The 23450-nt window shown below is 50.9% G+C and overlaps 1 protein-coding gene across 5 annotated transcripts in view; it reads right to left on the reverse strand.

The window, feature by feature from the left end:
* Window positions 1-23450, reverse strand: part of LOC106591349 (tensin) — a 193409-nt gene that overhangs the window by 156723 nt on the left and 13236 nt on the right. The window contains exon 1 of one of the 5 annotated variants that reach the window (XM_045697915.1): window positions 4884-5165. The exons of the other annotated variants lie outside the window; for them this stretch is intronic. Within the exon in view, the coding sequence (XP_045553871.1) occupies window positions 4884-4937 (54 nt within the window). The 5' untranslated portion in view covers window positions 4938-5165. Of the gene's footprint in view, window positions 1-4883; window positions 5166-23450 lie in introns of those variants that run through there. 5 annotated transcript variants of the gene reach the window in all.

Genomic DNA, 23450 nt, shown 5'->3' on the forward strand with positions numbered 1-23450 from the left:
CAGGCAGTGAGTGGTCTCAGTCCCTCCTTTCCCCTGGCAGTGAGTGGTCTCAGTCCCTCCTTTCCCCTGGCAGTGAGTGGTCTCAGTCCCTCCTTTCCCCAGGCAGTGAGTGGTCTCAGTCCCTCCTTTCCCCTGGCAGTGAGTGGTCTCAGTTCCTCCTTTCCCCTGGCAGTGAGTGGTCTCAGTTCCTCCTTTCCCCAGGCAGTGAGTGGTCTCAGTTCCTCCTTTCCCCTGGCAGTGAGTGGTCTCAGTTCCTCCTTTCCCCTGGCAGTGAGTGGTCTCAGTCCCTCCTTTCCCCTGGCAGTGAGTGGTCTCAGTTCCTCCTTTCCCCTGGCAGTGAGTGGTCTCAGTTCCTCCTTTCCCCTGGCAGTGAGTGGTCTCAGTTCCTCCTTTCCCCAGGCAGTGAGTGGTCTCAGTTCCTCCTTTCCCCTGGCAGTGAGTGGTCTCAGTTCCTCCTTTCCCCTGGCAGTGAGTGGTCTCAGTTCCTCCTTTCCCCAGGCAGTGAGTGGTCTCAGTTCCTCCTTTCCCCTGGCAGTGAGTGGTCTCAGTTCCTCCTTTCCCCTGGCAGTGAGTGGTCTCAGTCCCTCCTCCCATGGTCATTAGAGCGGGAGGGTACCAGTCCAACTTCATCTTTAATGCCACAGCACTTCCAGGCTGAGTAGAAGGAAGTTACCCCTAGACACTAATCTAAGGTCTGTTTCCCAGAACCTACATTCCTAGATCTGTGACCTCAAGGCAACATCAGCCCAGAACACATGTTTTACAGACAGCAGAGTTACAGCACACAGCCATTGGCAGAAAGAGAAGGCTGTATGTCTCTGTAAAAAGACACAGGATGAGAAAGTAACTCCAAAAGGCCTTTTCCTCTCGTTTCATCAATGTTTTCTCTGGTGACTCACACAGACACAAACAAATGCGCGTTCACACACATAAAAACACCCACATACACACATACACACACACACACACACACACACACACACACACACACACACACACACACACACACACACACACACACACACACACACACACACACACAGGCTGTGACGTCTGCTGACCTTCATCAGCCCTCCTACACACTTTATCAGCCCGCACACCTGTGCTAACCTGACTGCTAACCTGGGTGTGTGTGTGTGTGTGTGTGTGTGTGTGTGTGTGTGTGTGTGTGTGTGTGTGTGTGTGTGTGTGTGTGTGAGAGAGAGAGAGAGAGCGAGAGAGTGTGTGTGTGTGAGAGAGAGAGAGAGAGAGAGAGAGAGAGAGAGAGAGAGAGAGAGAGAGAGAGAGAGAGAGAGAGAGAGAGAGAGAGGAGAGAGAGAGAGAGAGACCGAGAGAGAGAGGGAGAGAGAGAGAGAGAGAGAGAGAGAGAGAGAGAGAGAGAGAGAGAGAGAGAGAGAGAGAGAGAGAGAGAGAGAGAGAGAGAGAGAGAGAGAGAGAGAGAGAGAGAGAGAGAGAGAGAGAGAGAGAGAGAGAGAGAGAGAGAGAGAGAGAGAGAGAGAGAGAGAGAGAGAGAGAGAGAGAGAGAGAGAGAGAGAGAGAGAGAGAGAGAGAGAGAGAGAGAGAGAGAGAGAGAGAGAGAGAGAGAGAGAGAGAGAGAGAGAGAGAGAGAGAGAGAGAGAGAGAGAGAGAGAGAGAGAGAGAGAGAGAGAGAGAGAGAGAGAGAGAGTGCGATGAAGCGAGTGCGTATATGTGCGTGAGAAAAAAGACAGAAAGGTCTGAAACAATGACAGCTTCATTTGGCCTGGATGTACTCTCTCTCTCTCCCATCCCTCCCTCTCCCTCTCCCCCTCTCTCTATCTCTCTTTCCTTCCTCTCTCTCTCTCTCTCTCTCTCCCATCCCTCCCTCTCCCTCTCCCCCTCTCTCTATCTCTCTTTCCTTCCTCTCTCTCTCTCTCTCTCTCCCCATCCCTCCCTCTCCCTCTCCCCCTCTCTCTATCTCTCTTTCCTTCCTCTCTCTCTCTCTCTCTCTCCCATCCCTCCCTCTCCCTCTCCCCCTCTCTCTATCTCTCTTTCCTTCCTCTCTCTCTCTCTCTCTCCCTCTCTCTCTCTCTGTGTGTTCTCGGTGCCAGTGCAGCACAGCAGTCCAAACTGCAGCCCATTAAACACGCTCCTGTTCTACTCAGCACAGCATCATCACTCTGCACCATGGTTCTGCTGATCACAGCACAGAAGCATGTTAAAACATTGATCTGCCATCCTGCTCCCAGTCTTGGTCCTGAAGACCCACAAAGGGTGCAGGCATTTGTTCCAACCCAACAATAACAGGAAAAACTAGCATGTTAAAACATTGATCTGCCATCCTGCTCCTGCAGACCCACAGAGGGTGCAGGCTTTAGTTCCAGCCCAGCCCTACTAACATGGCTGACTCAACTCATCAACTAACCATCAAGCCCCCCCTTCATCCACTGAGTCAGGTGTGTTAGTGCTGAGCTGGAACAAAACCCTGCAAAACCTGTTGGTCTCCAGGACCAGGATTGAGCAACACTGGAAGAACACTACATACCATAGTTTTTTGACAATACAGTTAACTCAAAACAAGAGGACATTTCTCAATACCATAAGTGTTTGTTAACCCATATGGTAAGAAGACTGTAATTACTTAGGAATGCAGTGTGGATGGAATTGTTTTATCTACGTGGGAGATAGATATAAACTATCTTTTGTTTTTCTACCTGTTCTGGAAAAAAATAGAAAAGAAGAAAGCATTCCTATCTAAACAAGAGACATTTGATCCAAGGCCCTGTTCTCCTCTTTGACTGGGCGAACAAAACAACACAACAGACATTTGATCCAAGGCCCTGTTCTCCTCTTTGACTGGGCGAACAAAACAACACAACAGACATTTGATCCAAGGCCCTGTCCTCCTCTTTGACTGGGCGAACAAAACAACACAACAGACATTTGATCCTAGGCCCTGTCCTCCTCTTTGACTGGGCGAACAAAACAACACAACAGACATTTGATCCAAGGCCCTGTTCTCCTCTTTGACTGGGCGAACAAAACAACACAACAGACATTTGATCCTAGGCCCTGTCCTCCTCTCTGACTGGGCGAACAAAACAACACAACAGACATTTGATCTAAGGCCCTGTCCTCCTCTTTGACTGGGCGAACAAAACAACAGAACAGACATTTGATCCTAGGCCCTGTCCTCCTCTCTGACTGGGCGAACAAAACAGCACAACAGACATTTGATCTAAGGCCCTGTTCTCCTCTTTGACTGGGCGAACAAAACAACACAACAGACATTTGATCCAAGGCCCTGTCCTCCTCTCTGACTGGGCGAACAAAACAGCACAACAGACATTTGATCTAAGGCCCTGTTCTCCTCTTTGACTGGGCGAACAAAACAACACAACAGACATTTGATCTAAGGCCCTGTTCTCCTCTTTGACTGGGCGAACAAAACAACACAACAGACATTTGATCTAAGGCCCTGTTCTCCTCTTTGACTGGGCGAACAAAACAACACAACAGACATTTGATCCAAGGCCCTGTCCTCCTCTTTGACTGGGCGAACAAAACAACACAACAGACATTTGATCTAAGGCCCTGTTCTCCTCTTTGACTGGGCGAACAAAACAAAACAAGCAGCTCAAGGAGTCAATCTGATCCCATCGCAGCCTTTTGATTGGACAGCCATGTCAACAAGGAATCTGTCAACACGGAGGTGATCCAGTGATCCAATGTTCCGTGACAATAACAGAGTGGCACCTCTTGTACTTTGATACTTTGATAGTCAGCTGGTCGGCAGAGAATGACAGGAGAGGAACAACCCAGACAGGAGGCAGAGAAAGACAGGAGAGGAACAACCCAGACAGGAGGCAGAGCAAGACAGGAGAGGAACAACCCAGACAGGAGGCAGAGAAAGACAGGAGAGGAACAACCCAGACAGGAGGCAGAGCAAGACAGGAGAGGAACAACCCAGACAGGAGGCAGAGAAAGACAGGAGAGGAACAACCCAGACAGGAGGCAGAGAAAGACAGGAGAGGAACAACCCAGACAGGAGGCAGAGAAAGACAGGAGAGGAACAACCCAGACAGGAGGCAGAGAAAGACAGGAGAGGAACAACCCAGACAGGAGGCAGAGCAAGACAGGAGAGGAACAACCCAGACAGGAGGCAGAGAAAGACAGGAGAGGAACAACCCAGACAGGAGGCAGAGCAAGACAGGAGATGAACAACCCAGACAGGAGGCAGAGAAAGACAGGAGAGGAACAACCCAGACAGGAGGCAGAGAAAGACAGGAGAGGAACAACCCAGACAGGAGGCAGAGAAAGACAGGAGAGGAACAACCCAGACAGGAGGCAGAGAAAGACAGGAGAAGAACAACCCAGACAGGAGGCAGAGCAAGACAGGAGAGGAACAACCCAGACAGGAGGCAGAGAAAGGGATTATGTAACACCACAGTCTCCAAAACAATGTAGGAAAACCTGACAATGTAGCAAAACCTGCCTTCTGATGCATAAATCAGATAATTATAGTGTTATATATATATATATATATATATGTTACACGAGATGTCTTATAATGATATTGAAATGGTACCCAACTGAAATGTAACAGAGGTTGCTTCTAGAGAGATCTGCTAGCTACATGACTAGAGCGGAGGCAGACTTCCAGTACCAAATGGATTTGGAAGGAGTATAAAGTGTACACACCATAGAATGCCATGTTGTAATTGAATATGATCTCTGTGGCAACACAAAGCTGATGAAATCACATCAAAACAGCAACACAAAAAAATGCCACACCAGGACTTGCGTGATGCCGCTGCCAATGTGTCAAAAACAATGACAATGAGTTGTTAGCTAATTGGCATTTTTACAGTTCTTGTCTTTTTAATTGTCCCTGATAAAAACGGAAAGAGTCGCAGGATACTTACCAGCCAAACTAGCATAGCAGGGGGTGCAGCACTGGCTGATCCAATAGCTCTCATCCAGCCCAGATAGTCCAAACACACAGCATTGCCTTTATTAGATCACTGTCCTTTCCTCAGTTCTGTCCAGTAGACAACAACTCAGAAATGAAGGCTTGCTCTTGACAAAATCCTCCGGACAGCAAGATTAGGGGAAAGGAAAACACACCACTGAACGCTTCATCTATAGCCAAAAGCAACAAGCTTGAGGGTCATGTCATAATATGTCAAGAGAACATGCTGGAAGCCTGGTGTGGAGTGTCTGATGATGTGTCCATGTATGTTGTTCTTTCCTCTCGCCTTCCTTGTTGTTCCTGTGAAAAAAAGGTTAAGGTTCATTTGGCACCTCTGGGAAGGCCTCCTTACTTCCCTGTTGATCATTGATGAGGCGTTCAGGCCTCCCCGGCTTGGCCCAGCCTCAGCCTCTGCCCCAGCTCCTGTCTCAGCCCCTTCTCCAGCTCCTGTCTCAGCCCCTTCTCCAGCTCCTGTCTCAGCCCCTTCCCCAGCTCCTGTCTCAGCCCCTTCCCCAGCTCCTGTCTCAGCCCCTTCCCCAGCTCCTGTCTCAGCCCCTTCCCCAGCTCCTGTCTCAGCCCCTTCCCCAGCTCCTGTCTCAGCCCCTTCCCCAGCTCCTGTCAGCCCCTTCCCCAGCTCCTGTCTCAGCCTCTGCCCCAGCTCCTGTCTCAGCCTCTGCCCCAGCTCCTGTCTCAGCCTCTGCCCCAGCTCCTGTCTCAGCCTCTGCCCCAGCTCCTGTCTCAGCCCCTTCCCCAGCTCCTGTCTCAACCCCTTCCCCAGCTCCTGTCTCAGCCCCTTCCCCAGCTCCTGTCTCAACCCCTTCCCCAGCTCCTGTCTCAGCCCCTTCCCCAGCTCCTGCCCCAGCCCTATCCCCAGCCCAGCCCAGCCCCAGCCCCATCCACTGCCTTAGCCCCGGCCCTAGCCCCAGCCCCTTCACTATCCCCTGTCCTAGCCCCTGCCCTAGCCCCAGACCTACCCCCTGCCCTAGCCCCAGGCCCTGCCCTATCGCCAGCCTCAGCCCCTACTCCAGCCCCTTCCCTAGCCCCTGTCCTAGCCCCTGCCCTAGCCCCAGACCTACCCCCTGACCTACACCCTGACCTAGCCCGAGGCCCTGCCCTATCGCCAGCCTCAGCCCCTGCTCCAGCCCCTTCCCTAGCCCCAGCCACTGCCCTAGACCCGGTCCTAGCCCCAGACCCTGCCCTATCACCAGCCTCAGCCTCAGCATCAGCCCCTGCCACAGCCCCTTCCCTAGCCCCAGCCACTGCCCTAGCCCCTGCCCTAGCCTCGGCCCCGCCCTAGCCCCGGCCCTAGCCCCAGCCCCTGCCCTAGCCCCAGCCACTGCCCTAGCCTCGGCCCCTGCCCTAGCCCCGGCCCTAACCCCGGCCCCTGCCCTAGCCCCAGCCACTGCCCTAGCCCCAGCCACTGCCCTGCCTCGGCCCCTGCCCTAGCCCCAGCTTCAGCTCAGTCGTCCCATCTCCATGCCAGGAGCCAGGGGCGTGGGACAGGGCCCGGGCCAGACACCAGCTCATTAAACATGACAGAAACCAGCAGGGCTAGTTGGCCATTCCGTGCCAGATCATCATCAGAAACAGTGGGGCAGCGATCACTCTAAAGAGTCAACATGGCCACCCGCTGCCGACAATGTCTCGCCGGATCCCCAGGAAGAAACAGGAATCTGATGTGAGAGCCAATCTTTGAGTAACCACAGACAACCTGAGATGTTCGAGGTACTTATGTACAGTACGTGTCTTCTATAAGGGACTAAAACAGGGTTCTTCTACCTTTTCTTGTCCAGAGACCACCTCCCAGGCAAACCGGTAACCCAGGGACCCTCATCATACATTAGCAAAACAAACATGTTTCATGTGTTGTCTTATCAGCTGAATGATAATAGCAAGGAGAAGTTATCAACATTTGAAAATGAATAGATTTGGTTGGTAGTTTTTCATTACTTTGACCTCCCCACATTATAATTGGAAGAGGGATTGTAAACTCTAGCATAGCCTATTAGCTAGAGTGACTCCAAACACATCTGTTTAGCTGGTTAAACAATGGTTAGCCATGTGTTGGCAAAAAATGTATGTCCAAGTCAAGAGAGCTTACCAGCAGCCAGCGGCACTTGCCTCACTGGTAGCCTATTGACTGGTAGCCTATTGAATGGTAGCTTATTGACTGGTAGCTTATTGACTGGTAGCCTACTGACTGGTAGCCTATTGACTGGTAGCTTATTGACTCAATGGTAGCTTATTGACTGGTAGCCTATTAACTGGTAGCCTATTGACTGGTAGCTTATTGACTGGTAGCCTATTGACTGGTTGCCTATTGACTGGTAGCCTATTGACTGGTAGCTTATTGACTGGTAGCTTATTAACTGGTAGCTTATTGACTGTTAGCTTATTGACTGGTAGCTTATTGACTGGTAGCCTATTGACTGGAAGCTTATTGACTGGTAGCCTATTGACTGGTAGCTTATTGACTGGTAGCCTATTGACTCACTGGTAGCCTATTGGTAGCCTATTGACTGGTAGCCTATTAACTGGTAGCCTATTAACTGGTAGCTTATTGACTGGTAGCCTATTGACTGGTAGCTTATTGACAGGTTGCCTATTGACTGGTAGCTTATTGACTCACTGGTAGCCTATTAACTGGTAGCCTATTAACTGGTAGCTTATTGACTGGTAGCCTATTGACTGGTAGCTTATTGACAGGTTGCCTATTGACTGGTAGCCTATTGACTGGTAGCCTATTTATTGGTAGCCTATTGACTGGTAGCTTATTGACTGGTAGCTTAATGACTCACTGGTAGCTTATTGACTGGTAGCTTATTGACTGGTAGCTTATTGACTGGTAGCCTATTGACTGGTAGCCTATTTATTGGTAGCCTATTGACTGGTAGCTTATTGACTCACTGGTAGCCTATTAACTGGTAGCCTATTAACTGGTAGCCTATTAACTGGTAGCTTATTGACTGGTAGCTTATTGACAGGTTGCCTATTGACTGGTAGCCTATTGACTGGTAGCCTATTGACTGGTAGCCTATTTATTGGTAGCCTATTGACTGGTAGCTTATTGACTGGTAGCTTAATGACTCACTGGTAGCTTATTGACTGGTAGCTTATTGACTGGTAGCTTATTGACTGGTAGCTTATTGACTGGTAGCCAATTGACTGGTAGCCTATTGACTGGTAGCCTATTGACTGGTAGCTTATTGACTGGTAGCTTATTGACTGGTAGCTTATTGACTGGTAGCCTATTGACTGGTAGCTTATTGACTGGTAGCCTATTCGCTGGGGCTTTTTCAAAGCCTAAGTCTGATACTCCAGTGAGTGTAATTGGCTCCAATTAGTAATAATTTGCTCAATATTAGGAGTTAGAAATAAAGTCTAAATCATTAGAAAGAAGATACTATCCTCTTTTCAACTGTAAATCAAACACTGTGTATTCTGTTGTTGCCAGCGACATTCACAAGAAAAAAAAATTATACACATAATTTCACCGACCCCCTGCAGTACCTCCGCAGAGCCTTAGGGGGTAGTGGACACCAGGTTGAATACCCCTGGACTAAAGGAATGCAGGTAGTCATGAATCCCCCCCATGTGACCGATAGGTATTCTAGACTGTAACCTATGCCAAATCTGTCACATAGACGTTATAAAACTGGCATCAGTGGCATGTGGAGTCAGATCACGGGGCTGGTTGTATGCCTGTGGGCAGAGTCAACTAAAAGCTATCTATGTGTATTGTCTTCAGTATGTATTTACTGCTCTTGACCAGAGTCACGTTAGCTTCAGAACTAATCTTTAGTGTTTTAAGGTCTATCTTATCTGATGTCACTGTTGCTAGGGGGAAAAACAAACATTGGTGGATTGATATGGCTTCTCTTTCGGATATCATGCGCTTTCAGTTTTGCGTGAATGCAGCCATCCATCCACGGTTTCTGGATAGGGTAGGTTTTAATAGTCACAGTGGGTACAACATCTCCCTGCCTCACGTACACATACACAACCCCCTCACACAATCCCCCCTGCCACACACACACACACAACCCACACACACACACACACACACACACACACACACACACACACACACACACACACACACACACACACACACACACACACACACACACACACACACACACACACACACACACAACCTCACACACACACGCACTCACTCACACACCCCTTGGCGTTGTGAGCTGTTAACAGTGGTACAGTGGTTCTGTAGCGGTCACCTCTAACATCCAGTCATGTTTCTTCTTTCCCTCTGGTCAGAGCTGTGTGATCCTGGAACACTTGGCTGTATGTATCAAACAGAACACCAAACACACACACAGGACAGACTGATGTCACAGCACAGCGTCATTACAGGGACAAGCACACAGGGACAAGCACACAGGGAGGGACAAGCTATAACAAGCAGTTGTTACAGAGGGTGGACTATTAGGATATTACCAAGGGAAGGAGGAAAGGGGACAGAGTGGGCAAGCCAGTGTGTGTGTGAGAGAGGTAGCAGAATAGGGCGGCAAGTAATTGCACGAGGGTTGATAATGGCTGACTGTGGATGTGACCCCACTCTCTAAGGGTGTCTCACCCCACTCTCTAAGGGTGTCTCACCCCACTCTCAGAGGGTGTCTCACCCCACTCTCAGAGGGTGTCTCACCCCACTCTCAGAGGGTGTCTCACCCCACTCTCAGAGGGTGTCTCACCCCACTCTCTGAGGTTGTCTCACCCCACTCTCTGAGGGTGTCTCACCCCACTCTTAGAGGGTGTCTCACCCCACTCTTAGAGGGTGTCTCACCCCACTCGCAGAGGGTGTCTCACCCCACTCTCCGGGGGGTGTCTCACCCCACTCTCCGGGGGGTGTCTCACCCCACTCTCTGAGGTTGTCTCACCCCACTCTCTGAGGTTGTCTCACCCCACTCTCAGAGGTTGTCTCACCCCACTCTCAGAGGGTGTCTCACCCCACTCTCAGAGGGTGTCTCACCCCACCCTCAGAGGGTGTCTCACCCCACTCTCAGAGGGTGTCTCACCCCACTCTCAGAGGGTGTCTCACTCCACTCTCCGGGGGTGTCTCACCCCACTCTCCGGGGGTGTCTGACCCCACTTTCAAAGGGTGTCTCACCCCACTCAGAGGGTGTCTCACCCAACTCTCTGGGGGTGTCTCACCCCACTCTCAGAGGTTGTCTCAGCCCACTTTCCGAGGGTGTCTCACCCCACTTTCAGAGGGTGTCTCACCCCACACTCAGAGGGTGTCTCACCCTACTCTATGATGCTGTCTCACCCCTCACTCCAAGGTTGCCTCACCCCACATTCAGAGGGTGTCTCACCCTACTCTATGATGCTGTCTCACCCCTCACTCCAAGGTTGCCTCACCCCACTCTCCGAGGGTGTCTCACCCAACTCCCTGAGGGTGTCTCACCCAACTCCCTGAGGGTGTCTCATCCGACTCTTCGAGGGTGTCTCAGGGAGAGTTGGGATATGCACAAAAAACATATTTCCAATTCACACACGTGTATATGTGTGAAATAAGACAAATATAAGAACCCATCAAGCCAGTGTGTCTGGGAGAGAGAGAGAAGGCAAGTCAGTGAGTCTGAGAGAGAGAGCAGGCAAGTCAGTGTGTCTGAGAGAGAGAGCAGGCAAGTCAGTGTGTCTGAGAGAGAGGGAGCAGGCCAGCTAGTGTGTCTGAGAGAGAGGGAGCAGGCAAGCCAGTGTGTCTGAGAGAGGGAGCAGGCAAGCCAGTGTGTCTGAGAGAGGGAGCAGGCAAGTCAGTGTGTCTGAGAGAGGGAGCAGGCTAGTCAGTGTGTATGAGAGAGGGAGCAGGCAAGTCAGTGAGTCTGAGAGAGGGAGCAGGCAAGCCAGTGTGTCTGAGAGAGGGAGCAGGCAAGCCAGTGTGTCTGAGAGAGGGAGCAGGCAAGCCAGTGTGTCTGAGAGAGGGAGCAGGCAAGTCAGTGTGTCTGAGAGAGGGAGCAGGCAAGTCAGTGAGTCTGAGAGAGGGAGCAGGCAAGTCAGAGTGTCTGGGAGAGAGAGAAGGCAAGTCAGTGAGTCTGAGAGAGGGAGCAGGCAAGCCAGTGTGTCAGAGATGGAGAGCAGGCAAGCCAGTGTGTCTGAGAGATGGAGAGCAGGCAAGTCAGTGTGTCTGAGAGAGAGGGAGCAGGGAAGCTAGTGTGTCTGAGAGAGAGCAGGCAAGTCAGTGTGTCTGAGAGAGGGAGCAGGCAAGCTAGTGTGTCTGAGAGAGAGAGCAGGCAAGCCAGTGTGTCTGAGAGAGGGAGCAGGCAAGTCAGTGTGTCTGAGAGAGGGAGCAGGCAAGCTAGTGTGTCTGAGAGAGGGAGCAGGCAAGCCAGTGTGTCTGAGAGAGGGAGCAGGCAAGCCAGTGTGTCTGAGAGAGGGAGCAGGCAAGTCAGTGTGTCTGAGAGAGGGAGCAGGCAAGCCAGTGTGTCTGAGAGAGGGAGAGCAGGCAAGCCAGTATGTCTGAGAGAGAGAACAGGCAAGCCAGTGTGTCAGAGAGAGAGAGCAGGCAAGCTACTGTGTCTGAGAGAGAGAGCAGCAAGTCAGCGTGTCTGAGAGAGAGAGCAGCAAGTCAGTATGTCTGAGAGAGGGAGAGCAGGCAAGCCAGTGTGTCTAAGAGAGGGAGAGCAGGCAAGCCAGTGTGTCTGAGAGATGGAGCAGGCAAGTCAGTTTGTCTGAGAGATGGAGCAGGCAAGTCAGTGAGTCTGAGAGAGGGAACAGGCAAGCCAGTGTGTCTGAGAGAGGGAGCAGGCAAGCCAGTGTGTCTGAGACAGAGAGAGCAGGCAAGTAACTGTGTCTAAGAGAGGGAAAGCAGGCAAGCCAGTGTGTCTGAGAGATGGAGCAGGCAAGTCAGTGTGTCTGAGAGATGGAGCAGGCAAGTCAGTGTGTCAGAGAGGGAGAGCAGGCAAGCCAGTGTGTCTGAGAGAGAGAGCAGGCAAGCCAGTGTGTCTGAGAGAGGGAGAGCAGGCAAGTCAGTGTGTCTGAGAGAGGGAGAGCAGGCAAGTCAGTGTGTCTGAGAGAGAGAGCAGGCAAGCCAGTGTGTCTGAGAGAGGGAGCAAGCAAGTCAGTGTGTCTGAGAGAGGGAGAGCAGGCAAGCCAGTGTGTCAGAGAGAGAGAGCAGGCAAGCCAGTGTGTCTGAGAGAGGGAGAGCAGGCAAGTCAGTGTGTCTGAGAGAGAGAGCAGGCTAGTCAGTGTGTCAGAGAGAGGGAGAGCAGGCAAGTCAGTGTGTCTGAGAGAGGGAGAGCAGGCAAGCCAGTGTGTCAGAGAGAGAGAGCAGGCAAGCCAGTGTGTCTGAGAGAGGGAGCAAGCAAGTCAGTGTGTCTGAGAGAGAGAGAGCAGGCATGCCAGTGTGTCTGAGACAGAGAGCAGGCAAGCCAGTGTGTCTGAGAGAGGGAGAACAGGCAAGTCAGTGTGTCTGAGAGAGGGAGAGCAGGCAAGGCAGTGTGTCTGGGAGAGAGAGCAGGCAAGCCAGTGTGTCTGAGAGAGGGAGCAAGCAAGTCAGTGTGTCTGAGAAAGGGAGAGCAGGCAAGCCAGTGTGTCAGAGAGAGAGAGCAGGCAAGCCAGTGTGTCTGAGAGAGGGAGAGCAGGCAAGTCAGTGTGTCTGAGCGAGGGAGAGCAGGCAAGCCAGTGTGTCTGAGAGAGGGAGCAAGCAAGTCAGTGTGTCTGAGAGAGAGAGAGCAGGCATGCCAGTGTGTCTGAGACAGAGAGCAGGCAAGTCAGTGTGTCTGAGAGAGGGAGAGCAGGCAAGCAGGTGTGTCTGAGAGAGGGAGAGCAGGCAAGCCAGTGTGTTTGAGAGAGGGAGAGCAGGCAAGCCAGTGTGTCTGAGAGAGGGAGAGCAGGCAAGCCAGTGTGTCTGAGCGAGAGAGAGAGCGAGAGAGAGAGAGAGAGAGAGAGAGAGAGAGAGAGAGAGAGAGAGAGAGAGAGAGAGCAGGCAAGCCAGTGTGTCTGGGAGAGAGGGAACAGGCAAGCCAGTGTGTCTGAGAGAGAAAGCAGGCAAGTCAGTGTGTCTGAGAGAGGGAGAGCAGGCAAGTCAGTGTGTCTGAGAGAGGGAGTGAGAGAGCAGGCAAGCCAGTGTGTCTGAGAGAGGGAGAGCAGGCAAGTCAGTGTGTCAGAGAGAGAGAGCAGGCAATCCAGTGTGTCTAAGAGAGGGAGCAGGCAAGTCAGTGTGTCTGAGAGAGGGAGAGCAGGCAAGCCAGTGTGTCAGAGAGAGAGAGCAGGCAAGCCAGTGTGTCTGAGAGAGAGAGCAGGCAAGTCAGTGTGTCTGAGAGAGAAAGCAGGCAAGTCAGTGTGTCTGAGAGAGGGAGAGCAGGCAAGTCAGTGTGTCTGAGAGAGAGAACAAGCAAGCCACTGTGTCTGAAAGAGGGAGCAGGCAAGTCAGTGTGTCTGAGAGAGGGAGAGCAGGCAAGCCAGTGTGTCTGAGAGAGGGAGAGCAGGCAAGCCAGTGTGTCTGAGAGAGGGAGAGCAGGCAAGTCAGTGTGTCTGAGAGAGAGAGAGCAGGCAAGCCAGTGTGTCACAGAGAGAGAGCAGGCAAGCCAGTGTGTCAGAGAGAGAGCAAGCAAGCAAGTGTGTCTGAGAGAGAGAGCAGGCAAGCCAGTGTGTCTGAGAGAGGGAGCAGGCAAGTCAGTGTGTCTGAGAGAGAGGGAGCAGGGAAGCTAGTGTGTCTGAGAGAGAGCAGGCAAGTCAGTGTGTCTGAGAGAGGGAGCAGGCAAGCTAGTGTGTCTGAGAGAGAGAGCAGGCAAGCCAGTGTGTCTGAGAGAGGGAGCAGGCAAGCCAGTGTGTCTGAGAGAGGGAGCAGGCAAGTCAGTGTGTCTGAGAGAGGGAGCAGGCAAGCCAGTGTGTCTGAGAGAGGGAGAGCAGGCAAGCCAGTATGTCTGAGAGAGAGAACAGGCAAGCCAGTGTGTCAGAGAGAGAGAGCAGGCAAGCTACTGTGTCTGAGAGAGAGAGCAGCAAGTCAGTGTGTCTGAGAGAGAGAGCAGCAAGTCAGTATGTCTGAGAGAGGGAGAGCAGGCAAGCCAGTGTGTCTAAGAGAGGGAGAGCAGGCAAGCCAGTGTGTCTGAGAGATGGAGCAGGAAAGTCAGTTTGTCTGAGAGATGGAGCAGGCAAGTCAGTGTGTCTGAGAGAGGGAACAGGCAAGCCAGTGTGTCTGAGAGAGGGAGCAGGCAAGCCAGTGTGTCTGAGACAGAGAGAGCAGGCAAGTAACTGTGTCTAAGAGAGGGAAAGCAGGCAAGCCAGTGTGTCTGAGAGATGGAGCAGGCAAGTCAGTGTGTCTGAGAGATGGAGCAGGCAAGTCAGTGTGTCAGAGAGGGAGAGCAGGCAAGCCAGTGTGTCTGAGAGAGAGAGCAGGCAAGCCAGTGTGTCTGAGAGAGGGAGAGCAGGCAAGTCAGTGTGTCTGAGAGAGGGAGAGCAGGCAAGTCAGTGTGTCTGAGAGAGAGAGCAGGCAAGCCAGTGTGTCTGAGAGAGGGAGCAAGCAAGTCAGTGTGTCTGAGAGAGGGAGAGCAGGCAAGCCAGTGTGTCAGAGAGAGAGAGCAGGCAAGCCAGTGTGTCTGAGAGAGGGAGAGCAGGCAAGTCAGTGTGTCTGAGAGAGGGAGAGCAGGCAAGCCAGTGTGTCAGAGAGAGAGCAGGCAAGTCAGTGTGTCTGAGAGAGGGAGCAGGCAAGTCAGAGTGTCTGGGAGAGAGAGAAGGCAAGTCAGTGAGTTTGAGAGGGAGAGCAGGCAAACCAGTGTGTCTGAGAGAGGGAACAAGCAAGTCAGTGTGTCTGAGAGAGGGAGAGCAGGCAAGCCAGTGTGTCAGAGAGAGAGAGCAGGCAAGCCAGTGTGTCTGAGAGAGGGAGAGCAGGCAAGTCAGTGTGTCTGAGAGAGGGAGAGCAGGCAAGCCAGTGTGTCTGAGAGAGGGAGCAGGCAAGTCAGTGTGTCTGAGAGAGGCACAGCAGGCAAGCTAGTATGTCTGAGAGAGGGAGAGCAGGCAAGCCAGTGTGTCTGAGAGAGGGAGAGCAGGCAAGCAAGTGTGTCAGAAGAGAGAGAGAGAGAGAGAGAGAGCAGGCAAGCCAGTGTGTCTGGGAGAGAGGGAGAGCAGGCAAGCCAGTGTGTCTGAGAGAGGGAGAGCAGGCAAGCCAGTGTGTCTGAGAGAGGGAGAGCAGGCAAGCCAGTGTGTCTGAGAGAGGACAGCAGGCAAGCTAGTGTGTCTGAGAGAGGGAGAGCAGGAAAGCCAGTGTGTCTGAGAGAGGGAGAGCAGGCAAGCCAGTGTGTCAGAGAGAGAGAGCAGGCAAGCCAGTGTGTCTGAGAGAGAGAGCAGGCAAGTCAGTGTGTCTGAGAGAGGGAGCGCAGGCAAGCCAGTGTGTCAGAGAGAGAGAGCAGGCAAGCCAGTGTGTCTGAGAGAGGGAGCAAGCAAGTCAGTGTGTCTGAGAGAGAGAGAGCAGGCATGCCAGTGTATCTGAGAGAGGGAGAGCAGGCAAGCCAGTGTGTCAGAGAGAGAGAGCAGGCAAGTCAGTGTGTCTGAGAGAGGCACAGCAGGCAAGCTAGTATGTCTGAGAGAGGGAGAGCAGGAAAGCCAGTGTGTCTGAGAGAGGGAGAGCAGGCAAGCCAGTGTGTCTGAGAGAGAGAGCAGGCAAGCCAGTGTGTCTGAGAGAGAGAGCAGGCAAGTCAGTGTGTCTGAGAGAGGGAGCGCAGGCAAGCCAGTGTGTCAGAGAGAGAGAGCAGGCAAGCCAGTGTGTCTGAGAGAGCTAGCAAGCAAGTCAGTGTGTCTGAGAGAGAGAGAGCAGGCATGCCAGTGTATCTGAGAGAGGGAGAGCAGGCAAGCCAGTGTGTCAGAGAGAGAGAGCAGGCAAGCCAGTGTGTCTGAGAGAGGGAGCAAGCAAGTCAGTGTGTCTGAGAGAGGGAGAGCAGGCAAGCCAGTGTGTCAGAGAGAGAGAGCAGGCAAGCCAGTGTGTCTGAGAGAGGGAGAGCTGGCAAGTCAGTGTGTCTGAGAGAGGGAGAGCAGGTAAGCCAGTGTGTCAGAGAGAGAGAGCAGGCAAGCCAGTGTGTCTGAGAGAGGGAGCAAGCAAGTCAGTGTGTCTGAGAAAGGGAGAGCAGGCCAGCCAGTGTGTCAGAGAGAGAGAGCAGGCAAGCCAGTGTGTCTGAGAGAGGGAGAGCAGGCAAGTCAGTGTGTCTGAGCGAGGGAGAGCAGGCAAGCCAGTGTGTCTGAGAGAGGGAGCAAGCAAGTCAGTGTGTCTGAGAGAGAGAGAGCAGGCATGCCAGTGTGTCTGAGACAGAGAGCAGGCAAGTCAGTGTGTCTGAGAGAGGGAGAGCAGGCAAGCCAGTGTGTCTGAGAGAGGGAGAGCAGGCAAGCCAGTGTGTCTGAGAGAGGGAGAGCAGGCAAGTCAGTGTGTCTGAGAGAGGGAGAGCAGGCAAGGCAGTGTGTCTGAGAGAGACAGCAGGCAAGCTAGTGTGTCTGGGAGAGAGGGAACAGGCAAGCCAGTGTGTCTGAGAGAGGGAGAGCAGGCAAGCCAGTGTGTCTGAGCGAGAGAGAGAGCGAGAGAGAGAGAGAGAGAGAGAGAGAGAGAGAGAGAGAGAGAGAGAGAGAGAGAGAGAGAGAGAGAGAGAGAGAGAGAGAGAGAGAGAGAGAGAGAGCAGGCAAGCCAGTGTGTCTGGGAGAGAGGGAACAGGCAAGCCAGTGTGTCTGAGAGAGAAAGCAGGCAAGTCAGTGTGTCTGAGAGAGGGAGAGCAGGCAAGTCAGTGTGTCTGAGAGAGGGAGTGAGAGAGCAGGCAAGCCAGTGTGTCTGAGAGAGGGAGAGCAGGCAAGTCAGTGTGTCAGAGAGAGAGAGCAGGCAATCCAGTGTGTCTAAGAGAGGGAGCAGGCAAGTCAGTGTGTCTGAGAGAGGGAGAGCAGGCAAGCCAGTGTGTCAGAGAGAGAGAGCAGGCAAGCCAGTGTGTCTGAGAGAGAGAGCAGGCAAGTCAGTGTGTCTGAGAGAGGGAGAGCAGGCAAGTCAGTGTGTCTGAGAGAGAGGACAAGCAAGCCACTGTGTCTGAGAGAGGGAGCAGGCAAGTCAGTGTGTCTGAGAGAGGGAGAGCAGGCAAGCCAGTGTGTCTGAGAGAGGGAGAGCAGGCAAGCCAGTGTGTCTGAGAGAGGGAGAGCAGGCAAGTCAGTGTGTCTGAGAGAGAGAGAGCAGGCAAGCCAGTGTGTCACAGAGAGAGAGCAGGCAAGCCAGTGTGTCAGAGAGAGAGCAAGCAAGCAAGTGTGTCTGAGAGAGAGAGCAGGCAAGCCAGTTTTTCTGAGAGAGGGAGCAGGCAAGCCAGTGTGTCAGAGAGAGAGAGAGCAGGCAAGCTAGTGTTTCTGAGAGAGAGAGCAGGCAAGTCAGTGTGTCTGTGAGAGAGAGAAGGCAAGGCAGTGTGTCAGAGAGAGAGAGCAGGCAAGCCAGTGTGTCTGAGAGAGAGAGCAGGCAAGCCAGTGTGTCTGAGAGAGAGAGCAGGCAAGCCAGTGTGTCTGAGAGAGGGAGAGCAGGCAAGCCAGTGTGTCAGAGAGAGAGAGCAGGCAAGCCAGTGTGTCTGAGAGAGAGAGCAGGCAAGCTAGTGTTTCTGAGAGAGAGAGCAGGCAAGCCAGTGTGTCTGAGAGAGGGAGAGCAGGCAAGCCAGTGTGTCAGAGAGAGAGAGCAGGCAAGCCAGTGTGTCAGAGAGAGAGAGCAGGCAAGCCAGTGTGTCTGAGAGAGAGAGCAGGCAAGCCAGTGTGTCTGAGAGAGGGAGAGCAGGCAAGCCAGTGTGTCAGAGAGAGAGAGCAGGCAACCCAGTGTGTCTGAGAGAGAGAGCAGGCAAGCTAGTGTTTCTGAGAGAGAGAGCAGGCAAGTCAGTGTGTCTGGGAGAGAGAGCAGGCAAGCCAGTGTGTCAGAGAGAGAGAGAGCAGGCAAGCCAGTGTGTCTGAGAGATGGAGTGAGAGAGAGCAGGCAAGCCAGTTTGTCTGAGAGAGGGAGCAGGCAAGTCAGTGTGTCTGAGAAAGAGGGAGCAGGCAAGTCAGTGTGTCTGAGAGAGGGAGAGCAGGCAAGCCAGTGTGTCAGAGAGAGAGAGCAGGCAAGCCAGTGTGTCAGAGAGAGAGAGCAGGCAAGCCAGTGTGTCTGAGAGAGAGAGCAGGCAAGCCAGTGTGTCTGAGAGAGAGAGCAGGCAAGCCAGTGTGTCAGAGAGAGAGAGCAGGCAAGCCAATGTGTCTGAGAGAGAGAGCAGGCAAGCCAGTGTGTCAGAGAGAGAGAGCAGGCAAGCCAGTGTGTCTGAGAGAGAGAGCAGGCAAGCCAGTGTGTCTGAGAGAGAGAGCAGGCAAGCCAGTGTGTCTGAGAGAGAGAGCAGGCAAGCCAGTGTGTCAGAGAGAGAGCAGGCAAGCCAGTTTGTCTGAGAGAGGGAGAGCAGGCAAGCCAGTGTGTCTGAGAGAGGGAGAGCAGGCAAGCCAGTGTGTCTGAGAGAGGGAGAGCAGGCAAGTCAGTGTGTCTGAGAGAGAGAGAGCAGGCAAGCCAGTGTGTCACAGAGAGAGAGCAGGCAAGCCAGTGTGTCAGAGAGAGAGCAAGCAAGCAAGTGTATCTGAGAGAGAGAGCAGGCAAGCCAGTTTGTCTGAGAGAGAGAGCAGGCAAGCCAGTGTGTCAGAGAGAGAGAGCAGGCAAGCCAGTGTGTCTGAGAGAGAGAGCAGGCAAGCCAGTGTGTCTGAGAGAGGGAGAGCAGGCAAGCCAGTGTGTCAGAGAGAGAGAGCAGGCAAGCCAGTGTGTCAGAGAGAGAGAGCAGGCAAGCCAGTGTGTCTGAGAGAGAGAGCAGGCAAGCTAGTGTGTCTGAGAGAGAGAGCAGGCAAGCCAGTGTGTCTGAGAGAGAGAGCAGGCAAGCCAGTGTGTCAGAGAGAGAGCAGGCAAGCCAGTGTGTCTGAGAGAGAGAGCTGGCAAGCCAGTGTCTGAGAGAGAGAGCAGGCAAGCCAGTATGTCTGAGAGAGGGAGAGCAGGCAAGCCAGTGTGTCTGAGAGATGGAGTGAGAGAGAGCAGGCAAGCCAGTTTGTCTGAGAGAGGGAGCAGGCAAGCCAGTGTGTGAGTGAGGACCATGAAGGACTAAAAACCAGGGGACACACATACTGCATGCCAGCACAGCAGTTGACATTGAGCTGTCGGTGCTGTGTGTGACGAGGAGAGGGGTGAAGAGAGGGTAAGAGGAGGGGTGAGGAGAGGGTAAGAGGAGGGGTGAGGAGAGGGTAAGAGGAGGGGTGAGGAGAGGGTAAGAGGAGGGGTGAGGAGAGGGTAAGAGGATGGCCCCCTTTGAGAGTTCAGGAGAGTCCCACAGGCACAAAGAGATTAATGAAGCAGCACCGACACACAGATTCATACAGGACACACACACACACTGATTTCTACAGGACACACACACTGTCACTCTGTACAGGTTATATTAACACACAGACGCTTTCTACTGGACAGAGATATTCTGTACAGTCCTCACACTAACATACACACACTTTCTACAGGACAGAGATATTCTGTACATTCCTCACACTAACATACACACACTTTCTACAGGACAGAGATATTCTGTACAGTCCTCACACTAACATACACACACTTTCTACAGGACAGAGATATTCTGTACAGTCCTCACACTAACATACACACACTTTCTACAGGACAGAGATATTCTTTACAGTCCTCACACTAACATACACACACTTTCTACAGGACAGAGATATTCTGTACAGTCCTCACACTAACATACACACACTTTCTACAGGACAGAGATATTCCACACTGACCTCACACTAACACACTGCTTTGTAGAAAGAGAACACCCACTGAAACAAACAGATAAACTGACTCCATAACCAACCCCATCCATCCACATAATCTAACACACTGACTCCATAACCAACCCCATCCATCCACATAATCTATCACACTGACTCCATAACCAACCCCATCCATCCACATAATCTAACACACTGACTCCATAACCAACCCCATCCATCCACATAATCTAACACACTGACTCCATAACCAACCCCATCCATCCACATAATCTAACACACTGACTCCATAACCAACCCCATCCATCCACATAATCTAACACACTGACTCCATAACCAACCACATCCATCCACATAATCTAACACACTGACTCCATAACCAACCACATCCATCCACATAATCTAACACACTGACTCCATAACCAACCCCATCCATCCACATAATCTAACACACTGACTCCATAACCAACCCCATCCATCCACATAATCTAACACACTGACTCCATAACCAACCCCATCCATCCACATAATCTAACACACTGACTCCATAACCAACCACATCCATCCACATAATCTAACACACTGACTCTATAACCAACCACATCCATCCACATAATCTAACACACTGACTCCATAACCAACCACATCCATCCACATAATCTAACACACTGACTCTATAACCAACCACATCCATCCACATAATCTAACACACTGACTCCATAACCAACCACATCCATCCACATAATCTAACACACTGACTCCATAACCAACCACATCCATCCACATGATCTAACACACTGACTCCATAACCAACCACATCCATCCACATAATCTAACACACTGACTCCATAACCAACCACATCCATCCACATAATCTAACACACTGACTCCATAACAAACCACATCCATCCACATAATCTAACATACTGACTATATAACCAACCACATCCATCCACATAATCTAACACACTGACTCCATAACCAACCACATCCATCCACATAATCTAACACACTGACTCCATAACCAACCACATCCATCCACATAATCTAACACACTGACTCCATAACCAACCACATCCATCCACATAATCTAACACACTGACTCCATAACCAACCACATCCATCCACATAATCTAACACACTGACTCCATAACCAACCACATCCCTCCACATAATCTAACATACTGACTATATAACCAACCACATCCATCCACATAATCTAACACACTGACTCCATAACCAACCACATCCATCCACATAATCTAACACACTGACTCCATAACCAACCACATCCATCCACATAATCTAACACACTGACTCCATAACCAACCCCATCCATCCACATAATCTAACACACTGACTCCATAACCAACCCCATCCATCCACATAATCTAACACACTGACTCCATAACCAACCCCATCCATCCACATAATCTAACACACTGACTCCATAACCAACCCCAACCATCCACATAATCTAACACACTGACTCCATAACCAACCACATCCATCCACATAATCTAACACACTGACTCCATAACCAACCACATCCCTCCACATAATCTAACATACTGACTATATAACCAACCACATCCATCCACATAATCTAACACACTGACTCCATAACCAACCCCATCCATCCACATAATCTAACACACTGACTCCATAACCAACCACATCCATCCACATAATCTAACACACTGACTCCATAACCAATCACATCCATCCACATACTCTAACACACTGACTCCATAACCAACCCCATCCATCCACATAATCTAACACACTGACTCCATAACCAACCACATCCATCCACATAATCTAACACACTGACTCTATAACCAATCACATCCATCCACATAATCTAACATACTGACTCTATAACCAATCACTTCCATCCACATAATCTAACACATTGACTCCATAACCAATCACATCCATCCACATAATCTAACATACTGACTCCATAACCAACCCCATCCATCCACATAATCTAACACACTGGCTCCATAACTAACCACATCCATCCACATAATCTAACACACTGACTATATAACCAACCACATCCATCCACATAATCTAACACACTGACTCCATAACTAACCACATCCATCCACATAATCTAACACAATGACTCCATAACCAACCACATCCATCCACATAATCTAACACAATGACTCCATAACCAACCACATCCATCCACATAATCTAACACACTGACTCCATAACCAACCCCAACCATCCACATAATCTAACACACTGACTCCATAACCAATCACATCCATCCACATAATCTTACACACTGACTATATAACCAACCCCATCCATCCACATAATCTAACACACTGACTCCATAGCCAACCACATCCATCCACATAATCTAACACACTGACTCCATAACCAATCACATCCATTCACATAATCTAACACAATGACTCCATAACCAACCCCATCCATCCACATAATCTAACACACTGACTCCATAACCAACCACATCCATCCACATAATCTAACACACTGACTCCATAACCAACCACATCCATCCACATAATCTAACACACTGACTCCATAACCAACCCCATCCATCCACATAATCTAACACACTGACTCCATAACCAACCCCATCCATCCACATAATCTAACACACTGACTCCATAACCAACCCCATCCATCCACATAATCTAACACACTGACTCCATAACCAACCACATCCATCCACATAATCTAACACACTGACTCTATAACCAACCACATCCATCCACATAATCTAACACACTGACTCCATAACCAACCACATCCATCCACATAATCTAACACACTGACTCTATAACCAACCACATCCATCCACATAATCTAACACACTGACTCCATAACCAACCACATCCATCCACATAATCTAACACACTGACTCCATAACCAACCACATCCATCCACATGATCTAACACACTGACTCCATAACCAACCACATCCATCCACATAATCTAACACACTGACTCCATAACCAACCACATCCATCCACATAATCTAACACACTGACTCCATAACAAACCACATCCATCCACATAATCTAACATACTGACTATATAACCAACCACATCCATCCACATAATCTAACACACTGACTCCATAACCAACCACATCCATCCACATAATCTAACACACTGACTCCATAACCAACCACATCCATCCACATAATCTAACACACTGACTCCATAACCAACCACATCCATCCACATAATCTAACACACTGACTCCATAACCAACCACATCCATCCACATAATCTAACACACTGACTCCATAACCAACCACATCCCTCCACATAATCTAACATACTGACTATATAACCAACCACATCCATCCACATAATCTAACACACTGACTCCATAACCAACCACATCCATCCACATAATCTAACACACTGACTCCATAACCAACCACATCCATCCACATAATCTAACACACTGACTCCATAACCAACCCCATCCATCCACATAATCTAACACACTGACTCCATAACCAACCCCATCCATCCACATAATCTAACACACTGACTCCATAACCAACCCCATCCATCCACATAATCTAACACACTGACTCCATAACCAACCCCAACCATCCACATAATCTAACACACTGACTCCATAACCAACCACATCCATCCACATAATCTAACACACTGACTCCATAACCAACCACATCCCTCCACATAATCTAACATACTGACTATATAACCAACCACATCCATCCACATAATCTAACACACTGACTCCATAACCAAC

Source organism: Salmo salar, chromosome ssa16, assembly GCF_905237065.1.
Source record: "Salmo salar chromosome ssa16, Ssal_v3.1, whole genome shotgun sequence".
NCBI lineage: Eukaryota > Metazoa > Chordata > Actinopteri > Salmoniformes > Salmonidae > Salmo > Salmo salar.